We start from the raw sequence: 18,870 nt of genomic DNA, 5'->3' as shown, positions 1-18,870 counted from the left end.
TGTATGGAGGAAACAGTTTTGAAGAGTCAATGACAAGGAAACATTTTTTGGCAAGGAAGTTGTGGAGAAATTTTATATTTCTAGTTGAAAAAAGAAGTCATGCCATAATGTGTTTCAGTGCATTTTTTAAAAAAGATTTTATTTATTTATTCATGAGAGACAGAGTGAGAGAGAGAGAGAGAGGCAGAGGGAGAAGCAGGCTCCCAAGGAGCAGGGATCCCGATGCGGGACTCGATCCCAGGACCCTGGGATCATGACCTGAGCCGAAGGCAGATGCTTAACCATCTGAGCCACCCGGGTGCCCGTTTCAGTGCATTTTTAAAGTTAATTCTGAGAAGACAATGTTCCCTTAATGAAAGACATTCTGGATCAGGACAGGACATAAACACTGCTGGGAACTGAATAAGGTACAGCAATGGCTGGGAATTGGAGACAGGTTGGGCGTGGCATAATGAAGAGGCAAGTTGCCATGGAAACAAGCCACTGAGTGGACGGCAACCATCTTGAATGCATACAACTTACAAAGAGAAGGGAAGGGACTGGAGGCATGCCGGCTGGCCAAGCGTTCTCAGGAGGGACAGTGAGGGTAGTCTTGGCATTAGCTATATGGCATGAGAAAGAAAGCCAAAGGCTGTCAAAAGCCACCAAAAGGGGGGATAAAAATTCCAAGTTTGATGGGTATCTTGAATTTGGCCTTATTCATTTGCCATTCATCTGTTGGCTCATTCCAACCAATACTGACTGACTGCCTTCTGCCGGCCGGGCACCGGGCTAGGCATTGAGGCTACCGAGAGGACTGAGATGTCCCGACTCTCAAGGATGCTGCTGTCCCTCAGTACTTTCTGGAGGACCAAGACCTACACACAATTCTCTTGTCTCTCTCCTAGGAATCAAGCCTCGCATAACTCTGCAGCTCTGGTCCTGCTCCAGGGCGCCTGCCAGGCTTCCATCCTGCCCAGTGGCCTCCTGGCCCCCTTGCCCAGGATTCCAGCTCCTTCAGAGCTGGTCTTCTAGGCGTCCACTGGATCCCCGTGGCAGGCCCGTACATCTGCTGTCAGCCTCCTCTGCCCAGACATCCTTTGCTCATTCTGACCTCCTCCCACGGCCTCTGGCTGGGCTTTCTCAGAACCCGCCTGGACGGTCCAACTCATTTTACCTACTGGACCTCTCGGCCCTGAGTGTCTTCTTCACAGATCCTTGGCACAGTCATCAGCCTGGCACCGCGTATTTATTCCTAGCTCTGGCTTTTGCGTGTGACCCTCAGTGTGGGTGGTTCAGTGACTCACGGAATCATAAGCTCACATCATAAGCTGTTACCCCAACCTCATATCCCCGGCATGTCAGAGAACAAAACCTTCAGCTTCCTCCAGTGGGACCCAGCAACACGTCTTCCTCTGGTACCGCTGCTAAGCTTTCCCTTCAGTTTCTCCATTTCCTGGCACCATCGCCCCAAAAGTGCCCTTCTATGACTGCTGTGATCTCACCAATCTATTTGTAAATCTCCACGGCCTTTACAACCTCTCTCCGTCTGAATCATTTCTGACCACAAACCAACTTTCCAGAGTGACTGGCTTTTTGGAGATGGCCACTGATATTAACAATCATATTCTACTCATCACATGCATATCGTTTCATTGTTCACAAACTTCATTTCAGGAGGTTCTTCTGACAATGCAGGAAAGCAAGCCCGGCAGGCATTATTATCATTTGCATTTCATGGATCTAGAAATTGAGGTTCAGAGAAGTTCTGCAACTTTCCCCAGGCCACACACGGATGAGGGCTGAAAGCCGGCTCCTCGCTCCAAGCCCTGGCTCCGGAGCCCCGGGTCATGTGTCCTTCGCTGCAGGAGGCACTGCCCTTTGGACCTCTGAGTCTTTGCCCACACCATGCCTCACTGTTACTCTAAGGGTGCTTCCTTCTTTGTGTTAAGCCAGGGTCCTCCAAAGAATCTGAATAAACAGAAACAGCGACTTGCGCCTTCATTCCCCTTTTCCCTTTAGATTATTGGGTAGCATAATTGTAGATGCTAGGATCCTACCACCAAGATTCAGCAAGCTCCATTTTTCCTTTGTCACCTACAAAAAAGGAGAAAGCCCAAACCAAACCAAAACCTACAACAAGAAAACCCTTTTCTCGGGAACTCTTGAAATGCCAGCACTTGGTGCATAGCATCCATGCTCGCTCGGGGGAAGCCAAGTGATGCTCAGGAACGTTTTTATCACGAGCTCTCCCAGGGCTGCCTCGACATCTCCCTAATGTGCTGTAGGGTTCGCTGTCTCTCAGCGGACCTGTGCAGAGCAGTAAATATTGATTGGGGTGGGGGTGGGGATGGGGGGGTGGCGTGTTCTTGTAGAAAGCAAGCAAGCCGTCTTGTTACTAGAATTCCCAAGACAAGAGAATTATATACATCGAGATTGGCCGTAAGGTGTAAAGCAACGCAGGGTATTGTAAACCACTTAGGGAAAAGAACGCAGAACCGGGCGGGGCGGAGGGGGAGTGAGCGGCGGAGCCGAAGAGTAAATGAGACCCGAGCCGGCCGCCTGCAGTGCGGGGAGTCTGGAAAGCTGGGGAGCCCGGAGCGCGGAGCGGCGGGCGAGCTCGGCGTCGCCCAGCCCACCGGCCCGCGCTCCACCAGCCGCTCGGGGCCGCCCCCCGCTCCCTCCCCGGGCCCGGCGCGAGCGCGGCGGTGTGGGAGGCGGCGCCGTCCCGTTGGCTTTCCTGCAGCTGCTGCCCGGGGCCTGCGTGACTCAGGGAAACGGCGCTGCCTGGGGAATTTGCAGTCGCTCTCCTCTATCGATGGCTCACTCCCTTCCAGCCCCGCGCCGGCTGCTGGGTGTGCACCGACTCGGCTGAACCTCACAGCACACTCCCCACGGTGCTGCTGCCTCCATTTACCCAGGAGGAAACTGAGGAGCAGACCGGTGAAGTCTCTTGTCCATGATCTTCCCGCTGGTGAACGCTGGTTATCTGACTCCCAAACCTGTGCCCTTCACCTACTCTTAAAAATGCGCTCTGACCGGGCGTCTGACAGAGTTCAACGATTTCAGATTTTATCTCGTGTTTTACCTCGTGTGTGACAAGCCTATGACACAGACGGGATGAATGCTGTCGTCCGTTGAAACTGAAGCCCAGAGAGGCTGAGTGATTGACCCCAAGCCACATGGCTAGAAAGGGGCAGAAGAGGGCTAAGAACACAGGCCGTTGGACCCTGATCTCAGGAACCTGTTCAGAGCAAATGGAACCCTGTGGTCATGTCTCATGACCGTGAGCAAGGTCACATGGAGCTTCCAACCCACAGGCTTTCAGCCTGGAGAGTGGGCGGAGTGTAGACCACCGGAGAGACAGTGAGGTTGGAGCAAGGGGCATACAACGCCTGGCACAGAGAGCCCATCCAGAAGTGCTTGTTGAATTAACAAATGAATTTATCGGGAAGAATGCTCCTTACAATTTTGGCATAACAAAACTGTTAACATAACCGGCTCTGGTTTTAATAGTGTTTGCACAGTGACTGTTGCTGATTCCTAATCTCCGACCATTTCATTGTCTCAGCTCATCTGCAAGGATTTGTTTTTTTACCTCTGGGGAGACCGCTGAGGGTGTTGTGGCTGAGCTCTTTAAAGTGTGTCATTGTCATTAGGAAACCTGCTCTGCCACTCCCCTCTCCATCTTTCCCAACTTTACAACCACCGAAACTCCCAAATCCCTTATTTACATTCATCAATTTAATTTAAAATGGTTATGTGTGCCTATTTTCTTTTTAGTGTTATATTGTGATAAAATACATAACAACATAAAACTGACCATTGTAACCATTTTAAAGTGTACAATTTAGTGGCTTTTTGTACATTCATAAGGTTGTGCAACCAACACAACTTTCTAATTTCAGAACATTTTTATCATCCCCTCCGCCCCCAGAAATCCCATACCCATTAAGCCATCTTCTGAAAGGGTGAGTTTGAGCAAACAAAATCACCAGTTACACACTCCTGTTAGGCACATGGTAGGGGCAGTCACAAGAGTGTAACTGATGGTTTTGTTTCAGAGGCTCTCTCAAGGCAAGGACTCTGATGGGGACAGTGCTATGGGATAGTAGAACTCCAAACTCTTCCAGAATATTTATGGCTGAGGGTTGTCAGAATTGTATACTCTATGCCTTAGAAACTCAGAGAGCAGACAAGTCAAGAATTGCCAAGGGGCTTGGAATGACGTAGCCACAGGGGGCACTTACGATCGATTATTGCCCCCACTCCTCCCCCTACCACACACACATACCATCTTTCCCACCCACAAACAACAAGGCATAAAAGGATCCTCAGTCTCAGAGAAGGAAGGGTTGATTCTATCCTCAAGAAGTCTCAAAATATTCCGTTAATTACACCAATTCTGTTCCACTATGATTCACTGATAACGTGTTTATTCAACAAGCCTTTTCTGTCCTACTACGTGCCAGGTACTGTGTTAGACACTTGGGAACAGCGATGAATTTGCCCATTGAGGTGTTGCTTGCCATGAGGGGTACAAGAGAAATCAAAGATCTGGCTCTTGGTTCCTCCTGGGTGTGGGCTGAATTTAACCGCGATGTGGCGCAAGGTTTGCGGCATCGAGGGGCGGCTTCAGGAGGGAGGACAGAGGAAGGGTGGCTGAGGCAGAAGATGGAGAAGATTGAGAAGGGCTTGCAGGAGCTGCAGGGGGATCTTTGATGGCCGTCCTCCTTCTCTGTTCTTAAACACCTTGCCACTGCCACGGTTCTTCCCACACTGTACTGGAGCCGCTGATTTGCCTGCCTGTCTAGGATCAGGGACTTCATCTTCATGTCCTGGCACCTAGCTCAGTGCCTGGTACCTGTCACCGAGAAACACCAAAGCTTTCTGCAGCAAGGGGACTGAGAGCATTCTCTCCTATAACTCAAGCCACAGGGTAGAGCTTTGGACCGCGTGCCCAGAGGCTGGTGTTCAGTCTGCCTTTCCTGTCACTGTTGAGCGTGGCCTTGATCTCTTCCTCATTCTCCCTCCTTGAAGAAGAGACCTGCCTGAGCTCCTTTCCAGTGAGGTTTAACAAAGCGAAACTTAGCAAGGATCTTAAGGCTCCTTGTTTCTTAAGTTAGTTAGGGAATTGATTAATGCAATGTCATCGAAGTCAAAGGAAATGTAAGTTTCAACCAGAGAATATTTGTGTCGACTAATAGACGGTGAGTGGGCTGTCTTGGGACGTGGTGACTGGTGAGCATCGGGACCAGTCCAGTTGTGGTGGGTGGGTCCAAGACTGGGAAGTTTTGAGGAGTGACTTGACAGGGAGGTAAATATGGGCTCCTCTTCCAAACTGGGCTGGGAAGGAAGGACAAGTAGAGTCAAAATAATTTGAGTCAGAAATAGGGTCAAGAAATCTCTTTAGGGTGGGAGAAACTTAAGCATAGTTATAGGCAAAAGGGAAGGCACTAATAATAGTACTTGCCGCATTTGCTGCATGTCTGTCACGCGCTAGACACAGATATTTTCATTAAGCCGCCGCTAATCCCGTGAGGGAGACAAAATGCTTCCAGCGTTTATCGTTGATGACGCTGTGGCACAGCGGTTGAATGACTTGCCCAATCCCGCCCTGTGGATGACGGGATGGTCAGAGACTGTGCCAGGTGAGTGGGGGGAAGGGGAGCACGGGTGAGAGAAGAAAGCGGGCATGGTTGGTGAGAAGGTCCCACTGGTTCACCAGCTTCAGAAGTTCAGTGATTATCCTAGACTGGACGGCAGTTTTGTGATCATTAGGCCGGAAGTGATTTTCTAATGCCGAAACAAGACTCCTCTTCACTTGGTATCTAAGCAGAATCATCAGAGCTATGGCATCTGCCCGAAATGTCATCTGAGGGAGAGGAGAGAATGAATTCAGACCATAGGAGAAGAATACAGTTACTTTATGCCTGTACCCTACCAAGCCCGGCTCATTCATAAAGGGGTGATTTCATATGCCTGGAGTCTAGCACATTGCCTGGCACAAAGTAAAAGCGACCATTTGCCTCTGAGGAGACAAGTGAGTGATGTGCTAAGTATAGGAGGGTGCAGTTACATCACAGGGAAGGGCCCAGAGCCTTCTGCCTGTCAGACGCGTTGCCAGAGCTTCACACCCACCATGTCACATAGCAAAATGTATTTAGTTCTCTATACCCACTTAATTTCAGAAAAGATGTGAAGAAATGCTCTCACTTCATCCCCACCTCATTGCTTGGATGTCAGGAGTTTCAATACTTGTATTTCCAGATCACAAAACTGAGGCATAATCAGGGGCCCGGTACTTTGGGTTATCTTGAGGAATTGGAGATTTGAGGTCTTTTGACATGGGTCATATCTATAGGGTTCGGATGCTACTGCTCAGAAACTGGGGTCTCTACGTCAGAGAATTGGCCTCTACATTTTGTTAGGGCAGTGAGTTTAGAGTGGGCCACAGTGGAGCTGTTGAATCTCAGGAATCTCATAATTGCCTGTAGGGTTCATTCCTCTCAGGTGATTGACCAGCGGTAGAGTCCAGGAAATAAGTTCCTTGATAATTATCATGCCCCGAGCTGACTTCTACTGAATACCTCCCGGGGGCTGCCACTGTGCTAAGTGATTTCTTTACATTATCCCTTTTCATCCTGAGGTGGACACTGTGATGATTTCAACTTAAAAGTAAGGAAACCGAAACTCTTCTGTTTGGAGGGGATCTGCAAATTGAAATCTTGGACCCTGCTTTCTCCTCTAGATGTCCAGCAGCCTCTTTGATCTTTCCCCTTGGATTGCTCACAAGCATCTCCAATAAACCATGCCCAAACCCCAGCCTCTGATCTGCCGCTCAGATCCGTCGGGGTCGCATTTCTGCTGAAGACTTTGCAAAGGCTCCCGTTGCTCGTAGGATGAACAGCTGTCCTGGTTCCCGCCTCCCTCTCTTGTCTGTCCTCTCTGTCTCTGTCTGTCTGTCTCGTCCTCTCTCTCCCACCAGATGTTCCAGCCTTTGTTCCCGTACTCCGACTTGCAGGTCCTTGCCCTCCCCACCCCCAGCCCCACACCCTGTTCTCTGCAGGAAGACATTTCCTGCCGGAGTTGCCTGGTTATATCCTACTTTAGGTCCCAGCTCATCCGTCACCTTCTCTGGGAAGCCCTCCCTGGCCATTCTCCAAATCATCAGGTCTTTTCCCTCAGGTTCTCATTTCACTGTATACCTCTTCTTTGTAGCACTTGGAACAGTGACAGATTTAGGCTGGTTTGGGATTGTTTGATCCATGTCTGTTTTTTGCGGGAGGGCAGGGGCCATATGTGCTTTTGCTCACAATTTTATCTCTGGTGCCAATACCTGGCACACGATGAATACTCAATAAATGTTAGTTGCCCAAGGGCATGAGCCAGGAGTGGAACCTAGGGCAAGATAGCCTGTGGGGCTCTCTTTGCTCATCTCTCTTCTGTGGGGCTAGAAGATCTTTCTGGCTTTAAATCTCTATGATGCTTTCATTTCCTGCCCGAGTGAAGTTTAAGTCTGATCTGTGTTTGAATGTAATGAAGATTTTGTCCTGCAAACAGCTCTCTCTCTTTCTATTCTTTTTTTTTTAATTTTTATTTTATTTTTAAGATTTTATTCATTTATTTGAGAAAGAGGGCGAGAGCACGCGCGAGAGAAGCAGAGGGAGAGGGAGAAGCAAGCTCCCCGCTGAGCAGGGAGCCCCATGCTGGGGGCTCGATCTCAGGACCCTGGGATCAGGACCTGAGCTGAAGGCAGCTGCTTAACGCACTGAGCCACACAGGTGCTCTTCTCTCTTTCTATTCTGATACAAGTTTTGAGGCATAAACACCCAGAGTTTAAGTTTGGTTTTTGTGAAAATAAAATTTTGAAACATTTATGACTTCGGAAGAATGAATTGCAGAAATGTATTTCATGTATTGTTGACATCTCATTCCCCAATAATTAACTCAAATAATAAATTTTATGAGACCGAAAGACGTATGTTTAGTTGGCTCATGAGAAAATTTGAAAACAGCAAGGTTTATTTCTCAAGTGGTTTCATAAATTACTGAAGCAAGAGCATATGCTTCCCTGCCCCTCAGCGGCTAATAAGGTAAATCGCTTTTCAATCAGAGAGCCAACGAAAGTAAATAGGAAGATAACAGTCCATCGATCACTGTGGAATTTCTTTTGTACAAGGGTTTGTTTTGTCTTTCAGTTTTAGTTCTGAGACTGTGCTGTTGAGCAACAATGGCCATGAAGTGTGACTCAGAGGAGACCGTAGGCTCCTCAAATGGCATTAGACAGCTTTATTCCACCTTGATGTAGAGCAACAAAGCAGTTAAGTTCAAAGACATAACAGTAGCTAACGTTGATTGGGGATTTACTTTGTGTTCAGTCTAGTGTTAAGTGCTTATGCCTTACCCCAGTACTGTCTTAGGTGGTTCAGAAACTGTTTACCGAGAAGACTTAATACACCTTGGAAACCCCCTTCCAGGTCATCCCGTGACATATCTAGGGTCTGAGAAGTTATAATTAATGTGCCTCAGTTTCACCATGTATAAAATGGGGGCAACCACAATCCCCTTCTCGGAGGATGGTGTGAACTAATACTTATAAAGTATGTCGGGCTCTAATAGGTAGGATCTTAATGATTGTTAGCTGCCATGACTTTATCTGGCTTTAATGAAATTCAGGCAACTGTACATCATCCAGGAGTGGGTTCTTTTGAAAATCTTGACTAAGGAATACACCATCATGGTCAAGTGGAGTCAAGTGGGCTGGGATTCACATCCTGAGTCACCCGCTGACCAGCTGAATGCCTTTGGGTAATTATTTAACTTCTCTGAGGCTTTGTTGTCTCATCTGTTCAATCAGGATGATCATAATAGCATCTACCTCATAGGACCGCAGGGAGAATGAAATGGCAGTGTCTGTACAGAGCTTAGCACTGGGCCAGACACCTAATAAGGGCCGAAGAAGTGTTAAGAATCTACTGAGCACATTTATAGGTTTCAATACAGAAAAAGCCAAAGGTCCTGTATTCTTGTGGAGACTACATCCTATTTTCAGGCAAAAAGCAGTCTTTAAAAAGCCCTGTTGATGCTTCCCTACTCCAGCAGCTTGTTATGTAACCCTCGTGGGTCCGTGCAGAGCCTCAAGGGCAGCCCCAGGGGTGAGCTCACCTGCGCTTTTGTTGTACTGTTTTCCTTCCTAAAACCTACTTCTCTCTCTCTCTGGCAGACGTAAGTGCCTTCAAAAAACAGGATTTAAAATCTTTGTTCTTTAGAAAGCCTTTCCAAATTCGGACATTTTCCCCCAAATCCCCTTAGCTGTGATACATTAATTTCCGCTCACTCAGCCCATTGTAAAGGTCTACGCTGTGTAAATCATTGTGCTGGTGTTGTCCGAGGCACAAGCTCTTAAGAAATTGTCCCAGTCCTCAAGGAGCTTACAATTACAATTTGCAGTTGCAAATATTTGGCACAATACCTGTAACATAATTATTTTATCATATTAGATTTTCATGCAGACTGAAATAAAACATAGGCAAATATATGTCAAAATTCCCCCCGACAGGCTAAAGGGGCAGTCCTGACCCCCGAACACGAATAATAATTTGCTGTAGCGTGAATTTTCCTTCGTGAATTATTTCTCTCCTCCTCCTTTGTCATCACCATCGTTTTCTTCTTTTATTCCTAAGATGAATTCACGGAGCACCTCACTGTGCCACTCACTGTGCCTTTGAGGAACAGAGGTAGCCCACACAGAGGGGTTTCGTTTAGGGTTCTATAAACAGTAGGTGTTTAATAAATGATAGGTCCATTGCTTTTTTTTTTTTTTTTTACCTTGTCTACAGATATTCTGCAAAAAGAAGGAAAGGGAGAGAGTGGGTTTGACAAAAAGAAATCTAATTACTCTATTTGCGCCTTCAGGGGGCTCCAGAGCAGGTAGCTGGAAAAGAAGGTAAGGAGGAGAGAAGTGGGTGTCAGGGAAGGGCACGGGGCAGAGGGCGAATCTGACCTCCAGTGGCGGAGAGCCGGAAGCTCTACACATGTCCTCTCAATTCATATTCTCAATTAACCCCCGCAAAGGAGGTATTAATTATTCCCACCTTACCAACAGAGAAACTGAGGCTCAGGAAGGTCAAGGGTCTCAGTCAAGTGGTACAGATCCAGCTTTTGTGGCTTTAAGGCCTGCGACGGGCCCATGATCCTTCCCCTACAGGATGCCACCCTCTGTCCAGTGGGCGGGCGGAGGCGAGAGCGAACGTTGGGACAAGAGGGTAGAGCTGTAGCTGCAGCAGCTGACCTCCGGACCCGCTGGACCTGCAGGGGGCGCTTGAGAGCCAGTCTCCACCCACCCCCGTGTTTCAGCTTGTGTCAGCCCGTTCCCACTGCTCACAGGGCACCTGTTGGGAGCTCCCATGCCCGCTGACCTCTGAGCCCTCTGCAGACCCATGCTGTGTTCTCACCCCACCCCGCTCTTCACTATGCCTTCTAGGCTAGGCCTCCATGCTCCTGAGGCCGCGGAAGGGGCCGGCACCACCAAGCCCGGGGAGCTTCCTTCCCCACGGAGAGAGCAGAGTCAAGACTGGGGCAATCTCTGGGTGGCATGTCTTTTAGCAATTCGCCACATGGCACAGTAATGCGAGCTACTTGTGCAGACCATGCAGGATGGGCTTCCTAACCCTCCCAGCAACCTCGGGTGTTAGATTAATACTACTACCAGTCTCATCTTATAAATGAAGACACTGAGGCTTAGTTAGATCAATGAACCTTCACAGCGAAAGGGAGCCTCATTAGCATAACTTTCCACTTAGAGAACAATTCGCCAGAATCTAAGCCAGGGGAGAATGCGCACACTCGCGGACCCCCCAGCCCCACTCTTCTGCTCTGCAGCCACATCCCCTGGAGTTCTCATGCGTCACAGGAGAGACCTGTACGGAAATGCTTACAGCGGCATCGTGGGTGATAGAGCAAGACGATGGAAACAACCTAAATGCCCATCAACAGGAAAGTCAATAGATTGTGGTGTGCTTACACAGTGGAATGTTATGTGGCAATAAAATGGAATGAGAATTAGTACTGATCAAGGGGCACCTGGGTGGCTCAGTTGGTTAGGCGACTGCCTTCGGCTCCGGTCATTATCTCTGGGTCCTGGGATCGAGCCCCACATCGGGCTCCCTGCTCCGTGGGAAGCCGGCTTCTCCCTTTCCCACTCCCCCTGCTTGTGTTCCCTCTCTAGCTGTCTCTCTCTCTGTCAAATAAATAAATAAAATCTTAAAAAAAAAAAAAAAAAGAATTAGTACTGATCAAAACAAACAACTTCCAAACACCTTGACTGCAAAAAAAGCAGGAATCAAAACCATATGCACTAAAAAACAAAACAAAACAAAAAACCCAAGGCATATTATATAATGTTTCTATAACATTTCACCACATACAACACAATGCTTAGACATCTGCGCATGCGTAGCAAGGGTATAAAAGATGCGCATGGGAATAAAACACCAGACTCAGACAGAACCCTGGTTCCTGTGGGGGAGGGAGGGGACTGGGAATGGAGAAGAAAACAGGGCACTTCGATTGTGTTGGTGACGTTGTATTTCTTATATGGGATGATAGATATATAGGTGTGGTTATGTTCATTTTTTTGCTTTTTGTATGTTTTAATCAACTCATATTTTGATTTTAAAAATTACTAAAGACCTCACAGTTAGTAAACAGAAGTTTAGAGCACACACTTTTTTGGCTTTCCAGTACATCATACTGACGACTGAAGGAAGCAAGCAACGGAAGGTGAAAATGAAGGAATGCTACTCATTCCATCTGTTCTTTGCACAGACCTTGAAAATGCAATCGTTTAGTGATAAAGGGATCTCATTTTGTATACCGGAGGCAATCCTGAAAAACATGGTATTAAATATTAATAGCTTGAATCCCATTTTCCTATGGCTTTATATTGTTATTTAGAATTAGGTTTCTACAAAAATATTCATGACAAGCCTAATACAAGCAACAAAGGAGTCCCCATATTCGTTTCAAATGACTTTGTTGACACAGAATCCTATAGCTATTTCATTCTCCAGAATGGATCTGTCAAACAGATAAGGAATCCTCACTCTGCATTTAAAGTACCTTTACATTCACATACTCCACCAGTTTCGTCCCTGTTTTGTTCAGAGTTCTCACTCATTTCATCCCTATCAATTTAGGAACTTAGCGGGAACTCCTTTGCTTCCTCCTTTATTTTAAAATTAATAAAGATGCATTGAATGCCCATCAATTCCCAGGCACTCTGCTAGATGCTGGGAAAATGACAGTGACCCAGACGGGCCCTGCCCTGAAGGAGCATTCAGTATCCTGGAGGAGACAGACTCCTAAAGCAGTGATTATAGCACAGTAAGACAGGTGCTGTGATGGTGCGTAGGCGGGACCCTGGTAAAGGGGAACACGGCCTAACATGACCTCCCATGTTGGATCTGGGAAAGCCTCTGAGAAGGGCTGATATTTAAGCCAAATGCCGAAGGATGAGTGGGAACTGGCTTTTCGGTAAGAAAGCAATTTAATGATTTCTTTTCAGAGGTTTCAGGCATTTTACTGCGGAGTTTCTATTGTCAACCAAAGCAGGGGAGAATACTAACAAAATATTTTAAGATATCTCTTACCTGACAAAAAAGACCTGTAAGTCTTCTTTAAGTGTAGTTCATGTCCTTTTTTCTGTGTGTCCAGAACAAATTATAATTGAGTCAACTGGATTCCTATCACTCTTTGTCAAAGGTGCAGGTGCACTCCTGAGCTAAGAGAGTAAGTCAGGGGCAGATGTATCTGCAATGAGAGCATAATTGCCCTGATTTTCCCCATGTTTTAAAAATTCCTCTTGACTTAGTTACCTAGGAGAAGAAATAGAAGCTCAGCTTCTCTGCATACACAGAAGGATCACAGGACAGATCCGGAAGCACAGGAGAGGGAAGGTACCACTGTAGCATCTTTTGGCCATGCTGATTCTCTTTAATTCCCCCAAATCCTGCACTCATCTATGTGCTTGGATAATTTGCCTTGGACTTAATCTAAGGTTGAGTATCCAGTTTAATTACATGAGGTTTGCTCAGGGAACCGCTTTCCAGGAGTTGCTGAAACAGATGTCAATAGGAAATTATGCTTTTGAATCAAACCCAGCCTCCCAGAGTCCCAATCCTACAAGTTAGAAGAAGATACAAATAACCCAGAAAACAGGATATAAAATGAAGATCTAAATGTTTATTAATTATAATTGCATGTAAAATCACAGAGTTCGCTGTTTTTAAACAAATGTAGCCATTAAAAAATCCTTCAACAAGAAAGTGATTTTTAAAATTTCCAAGTAAGAAATCCAGGACAAGTGAAGATGACATTTTAAAGTATCTTCAGTGAATTTTCACATCGACTTCCCATCACAATAATATTCATTTATGTCTTCAATCTTACACAACAACAAAGTCACAGTAAGAAAAACAGCAATTGCTTCTGAAAGGAAATCAAAGAGGCCTGGCATGATTATTTTTTCAAAAGGATCTTGGGGGGTTGAAATAAGGCCTGCTTCTCCATGGGCTGACAACGCTTCACAGTGATGGGAACAGCAGAATCCTTTTCTCTGATTTTACCTTTGAACAGAATAAAAGGAACTCAGTGTAACATTCTCCCTCACAAAGAGATGCAGAACTCAAGCCTAACCCCCAAGAAATGCTATAATCAAAGAAAACACTAATCCTGCTCCTATAAATTCTGTTAATAGCATGTTGCAGCATTCGATAGATTGTCTCCCTTTTGCTAATCTTCCTCTGAATTTTTAACACAATCTTCCTGGATTGGAAAAATAACTCCAATAGGAAGGAAATGACAAAAAAACAAAAAACAAAAAAACAAGACTTGAAACTTTTGGCTGTAGAGCATTGTTAAAGACAACATTCCATAATAAAAAGAAGACAGCACAGTCACAGCACCTCATTATTCAAGTCACGGGGTTTAGGGAAGCATCGGTTGTCTTAATGTGAAAATGTACAACTTCTAAGCGGTTATGTATAAAACTAGTCCTTTAGCAGTGTCCCTAATTAACACAAACACCTACCTCTGTTCATTATTTAGAGTTTAGTGAAATTGCAAACTGGCAAAACATGTAGATTTAATGAATTCAGTGGTGTTGGCAAAGCCACTCCCAAATAGACATCTGACAGGGCAGGACCAGAAAATAAATGAAAAAAAAAAAAAAAAAAGGAAGGAAGGGAGGGAGGGAGGGAGGAAGGAAGGATGATAATAGACGCTTGAAAAAAGAAAGATCTGGATGTCAAAAGACAAAACTGAGGAAGTACTGAAATATTTTTTCAATATCATTCCAAAAATTAAGTGTACAATAAAATACATCAAATCCTATCAAATAATTTTCTTGAAAAATTATACCCCCCAAAGCAACACTTGATTATTTTTTCATTCATTCTAAGTTCTAGAACATAGTTGCATTTACAATACGAAGATTTGTTTTCTCAGATAAAGCCCTAATTGAATAGTTTATAAATTCTGACCACGAAATTATAATCTGTCTTAAGACATGTCATATTTCCTCAGTAACAGGTCCCTCTGTATGCTACTGGCCTACTTGCCTCTTGCTCATATTTGATACTTCAAGTCTTTGCTGAATGATTCCTAACAGCTCAGAGAATAAAACTCTAACTAGACCAAGGCCTTCTTCCATCTGGAGGCTCATCAAGTGTTCTGCGTCAAGAGGTCTCTTATCAGTCTCCCCTTAGCTAACCTGCCCTGGAGACTTACGAAGCCTTTGACCTTGGCCTTGGACTCTTCAAATGCTTACGAAGACAGAGAAGCTGATTTCATAGGTTGTCATGCAGGAATACTTTCTTTGCGCACCGTCCCTTACCCACAGCACCCAGCTCAGGGGTGGGCCTGTTTCCGGATCCCCGCTGTGGAGTCTTCTTTTGTCTCTCTAGATCTTATTGTGATGACTACTCCCTTGTAGGGTTCACGCTCCACGGGAATAGGCGTGCAAGTCTGAAACAGAACAGTTCATGTTCATTGACTTCCGGAATTCAGAGGGTAATGCAGCTCCTTTGATGAAGTGTGAGAGCAAAAAAAAACGAATCTTGCAAATTTACGTATCACGTGCTTCCCACCCCTTGCCCTTTCACAGAAATTCCTGGCCACCTCAGGGACCTGTGCTGTGCCCCACTCTTTGCTGTGTCTGACAAAGGCCTAGGGAGCACTCTCGAGCGGTTGTTCTTTTCACTGAAACTTACACTGAAGCCTCTGCTACATCCTCACGCCCTTCTCGTTCTATTACCACCTTGCAGTCCTCCCGACCTACTACCCTCCCCTTTAGTTTCCATCTGAGATGTCTGTGTTCCTAGACTGCTTTGTGGTACCTTTCCCAAGACTCGGAGCATGATTTTCAGATTCTAGCAATCTGTGTGGGGGTTTTCTCATTTTCTCACCTGCTCCTGCGTGTCATCAGCCAACCACCACAATCTCACATCTCTCACTACACCTCTTGGGTGGCCGGTTGAGCAGCGGACTCCCCTGTCCCCCCCTCCACTGGATTCGGCTTGAGTTAATTCAGGGCTTGCTCAGAGTTTAGAAATCTGGATTTTATAAACAAAGGAATTCACAAGAAGTAACTAAAGCATACTGTTTGTAAACATGGATACACATTCACTGACAAGTCAGGACGCAGCAAGACAGTGATTAAGGGCCTGGGCTATGACACCAGACTGGGCACGTTTACTTATCACAGTGTTTCCGTTGCCTCAATTTACACGGGGAGTCATAACAGCACCTACTTTATGGGGTGGTTGTGAGAGGCTGACAAATAAGTAAATCATTTAGAATAATGCCTAGCATAGAAGAAGCTCTTAATAAATATGTGTGTACACATAAATATGTACACACACACACACACACACACACACACACACACAAATAACATTTGTCTTGTTCTGACCACACAAAGGAATATATTGCAGTGATCAACAATGTGGGCTTTGGCATACGATGCTCTAGTTGTAGGACGCTGGCAAGCTAACAGACCCCCCTGAGTCTACTCACTCGTCTAGGAAACAGAGGGAATAAAAGCCATCTCCCAGATACAAAGCATTTCCTTCCTTCATTCAATATTTATTGAACACAGACCGCCCCAGGTATTTTGCCAGGCACAGACGACAAAACAAAGAACAACACAGAGACTGTCCCTTCTGCTCTGAGATTTGAAGTACAGCGTCTGGTGCAGGCTGAGCACTTAGTGCCTGGGAGGAGCCCTGCCCTCCCCTGCTCAGCAGCCCAGGTCTCCGTCCACTTTCTGTGTCTGGTTAGATGATTTGCTGGACTTGCATTTTGGCTCACCATTGACTCTGTCCCTCTCTTCACCCTGGATGCTGTTGTCATCTTGAGGAACATCCATACCGGGAAACAGAGGACCCGCTTCCTATTTCTGCCACCCAGCCCCTCGACTTTGGGGTTACCTGAAGCCGACCACACCTGAAAATTTAAACCCTCTTAATACCCCACTCTTTGACCACATCTTCCCCTTCAAGGAGGTCTTCATGTTTTCTCCTCCCCTGGTTTACTTTCCAAGCCAGACTGTCTGATCTATCACTTACGCCTAGGGTGACCATAGAATCGATCCACAATGGGACACGTCTGAGGCTGTAAAGGGAACTTAAACATAAGTAACAGGCGTCATCAGAACCGGCTAAGAAAGCCAGGATTCACTTCCCTGAGTTGCCTACAATCTGAAGGGTCTTGCCTTTCTCTCTTCCTTTCAGCAATGACACTCGGCCAAACCTGTGGTGTATTTCCGATCAATCTCCAGTGACCTAAATGGGCAGATCTTTGTGTCACCTGACATGCTACATGTCCCTCATCAGCTCCACCCTGTCTCCCTCTTCATCCAACAGTTCCTTTGAAACTTCACGGCTTGTGGTTTTCAGCTCTTACTTTTTCCTCTCCTGGACTCCTTTGTGGGAGCTGGTGGCTACCACTGATGGGGGCAGGGCTGACACGCTGGGGAACTGCCCTCCTCAGTCAGGGGCAGGCTGAGGATCCTTCCCCGACCCCTGCTGCAGGCTCGGCGGGGGTGGGGGGTGGGAAGCACGTGACTCAAATCAGGCGACCAGTGTCCTTCCCAGGTCCTCCTGCCAGGGCTATGCGCTTGCCCATGCCGGCATTACCACCCTCCTTTGGGCCTAAATATCGCAGATTCCTCTTCTGTAACTCAGCCCAGACAATCATCAGTCTAGGAAGCTTTAACCTTCCCTGACATGTCCTCTATCCTGCTCACCAGTTTTCTGTAACCATTTGTTTACCTGTCCCTCTCTTCCAGCAGATTCAGGGCTGGGGTACTTGCTCTGTTTTTCCATAACAAATACTCAATACACAGTTGATCACGTTCTACCAAGGGTGTGATGGGCAGGAGATCCCCTTCTGAGCTTTGTTTCCTCTTTGGGTGGGTTGTTCTAGCCCGGGCTGAAGCTCCGTTTCCCCTCACACTCCGTTGTTGGGCTTCACCGTTTTTCTGTTCTCAGGGCCGCGCCTCTCTGGCCGGCTGCCAGCCGTGGGCAGGTCTCAGCTCAGCTGGTCGTCTAAGAACCACTTTCTGGCTGCACTCGGAGCCTGGCTGGTCGCTCTGGTCACGGTGGCCACCATGTATCTCTGGCCTCGCTGGCCAGGTCTGATCTGCACACAGTCCCACCCTTGACCTGCCTCTGAGGCTCTGGGGAGGCAGGGCCCGATTTCCCGCCAGAACCACTCCTGCCCGCACCGCCACCTCAGAAACAAACCAACCCTCTCTGAGGAGGCTTTTCTGCTCCACACTTGACAGTCTTCCCCTTTGATAGATGCCTGGACAGCAATCAGAGACAATTTAAGTTCTGGTCCCAAGCCTCCCAGTACTTTTCACCTCTCTTACCCTTAGAGGTGGGTTACCTAAACTCTTTATAATGCTAGACCCACATCTTGTTCATCTTTGTACTGTCTCCTGCCCCTGGCATTGCACTCGGTGTTTATTTCAGAACCTCAGTAGATGTTCACGGGGACAAAGCAAAAAGGTGACAGTACACATTCTATAAACTCTCAAGCCATCACTGCGTCATTCAGAAGCTGAGTGGCACGTTTGTTTTCTGAGTAGACCTAACCTACAACTCTTGTGACTTCTCTCCGGGGACAATGACAAGTCTTCATCTGAAGTGTGAAGTGCTCAGTCCTGACACGACCCCCAGCATGTGGGGAGACCAGGGCACCATGCTCATGAGCTATCCCATGTGGCTGGGTCCGAAATAAAGTGGGCTTCGTTCCCTAGTATCCCCGATGAGTACAGTGATTAACGTCGACTCAATCCTGAGTGTCCCGGCTAAACCCATACTTAATTCTTAAAGGATATTTATGGAAGAGCAAGAGCAAGAAGCAGATGGCTCTGGGTTGAACAAAGAGAGAGGTCTCTTCTCTGCTTGCCTTCTCTTCTCCATGTTCTCCTGGTTTTCTTCCTACCTCGCTGTCAGCTTTCTCAGGCTCCTTTGCCAGCTGCCCCAGAGCTCCATCTCAAGCCCCCTTTCTTCTCTGCCTACAGTCTCCTTCGTAGCCTCGGACTTAGGGTTTCAAATTTACATGCCACAATTCCCAAATTTTAGGTTCAGCTCTGATCTCTCCCAATCTCCAGACTCCTTTATTCCAGTGGCTAATTGACCTCATCACAGGGAGATGTAATGAGTGTCTCCAGCAGACCTGGAACTTAAGCACCACAAACTGTAGGTGAAACGGAAGTAGGATTTAAGGTCTCTGAGACCAAACACTGCTGTCATATTTATGCCCGCATCCCCAGGACCTTGGATAGTGCCTGGTGCTCAAGACATATTTGTTAAATCAAAG

At 46.8% G+C, this 18,870-nt stretch overlaps 1 protein-coding gene across 1 annotated transcript in view; it reads right to left on the bottom strand.

The window, feature by feature from the left end:
• Positions 1–13,249: 13,249 nt before the first annotated feature.
• The window catches only part of DPYS (dihydropyrimidinase), a 70,258-nt gene continuing 64,637 nt past the window's right edge, over positions 13,250–18,870 (bottom strand). The window contains exons 9-10 of the mRNA XM_028110610.2: positions 14,876–15,006; positions 13,250–13,607 (exon numbers count right to left, since the gene is read on the bottom strand). Coding sequence (XP_027966411.2) covers positions 14,890–15,006 — 117 coding nt within the window. The 3' untranslated portion in view covers positions 13,250–13,607; positions 14,876–14,889. The remainder of the gene's footprint in view (positions 13,608–14,875; positions 15,007–18,870) is intronic.

The sequence above is a fragment of the Eumetopias jubatus genome, unplaced genomic scaffold (genome assembly GCF_037043125.1).
Source record: "Eumetopias jubatus isolate StellerSeaLion01/CBP00866 unplaced genomic scaffold, mEumJub1_p1.0 scaffold_4, whole genome shotgun sequence".
In the NCBI taxonomy this organism is placed as follows: Eukaryota; Metazoa; Chordata; class Mammalia; order Carnivora; family Otariidae; genus Eumetopias; species Eumetopias jubatus.
This window is presented reverse-complemented; position numbering and strand designations above follow the sequence as displayed.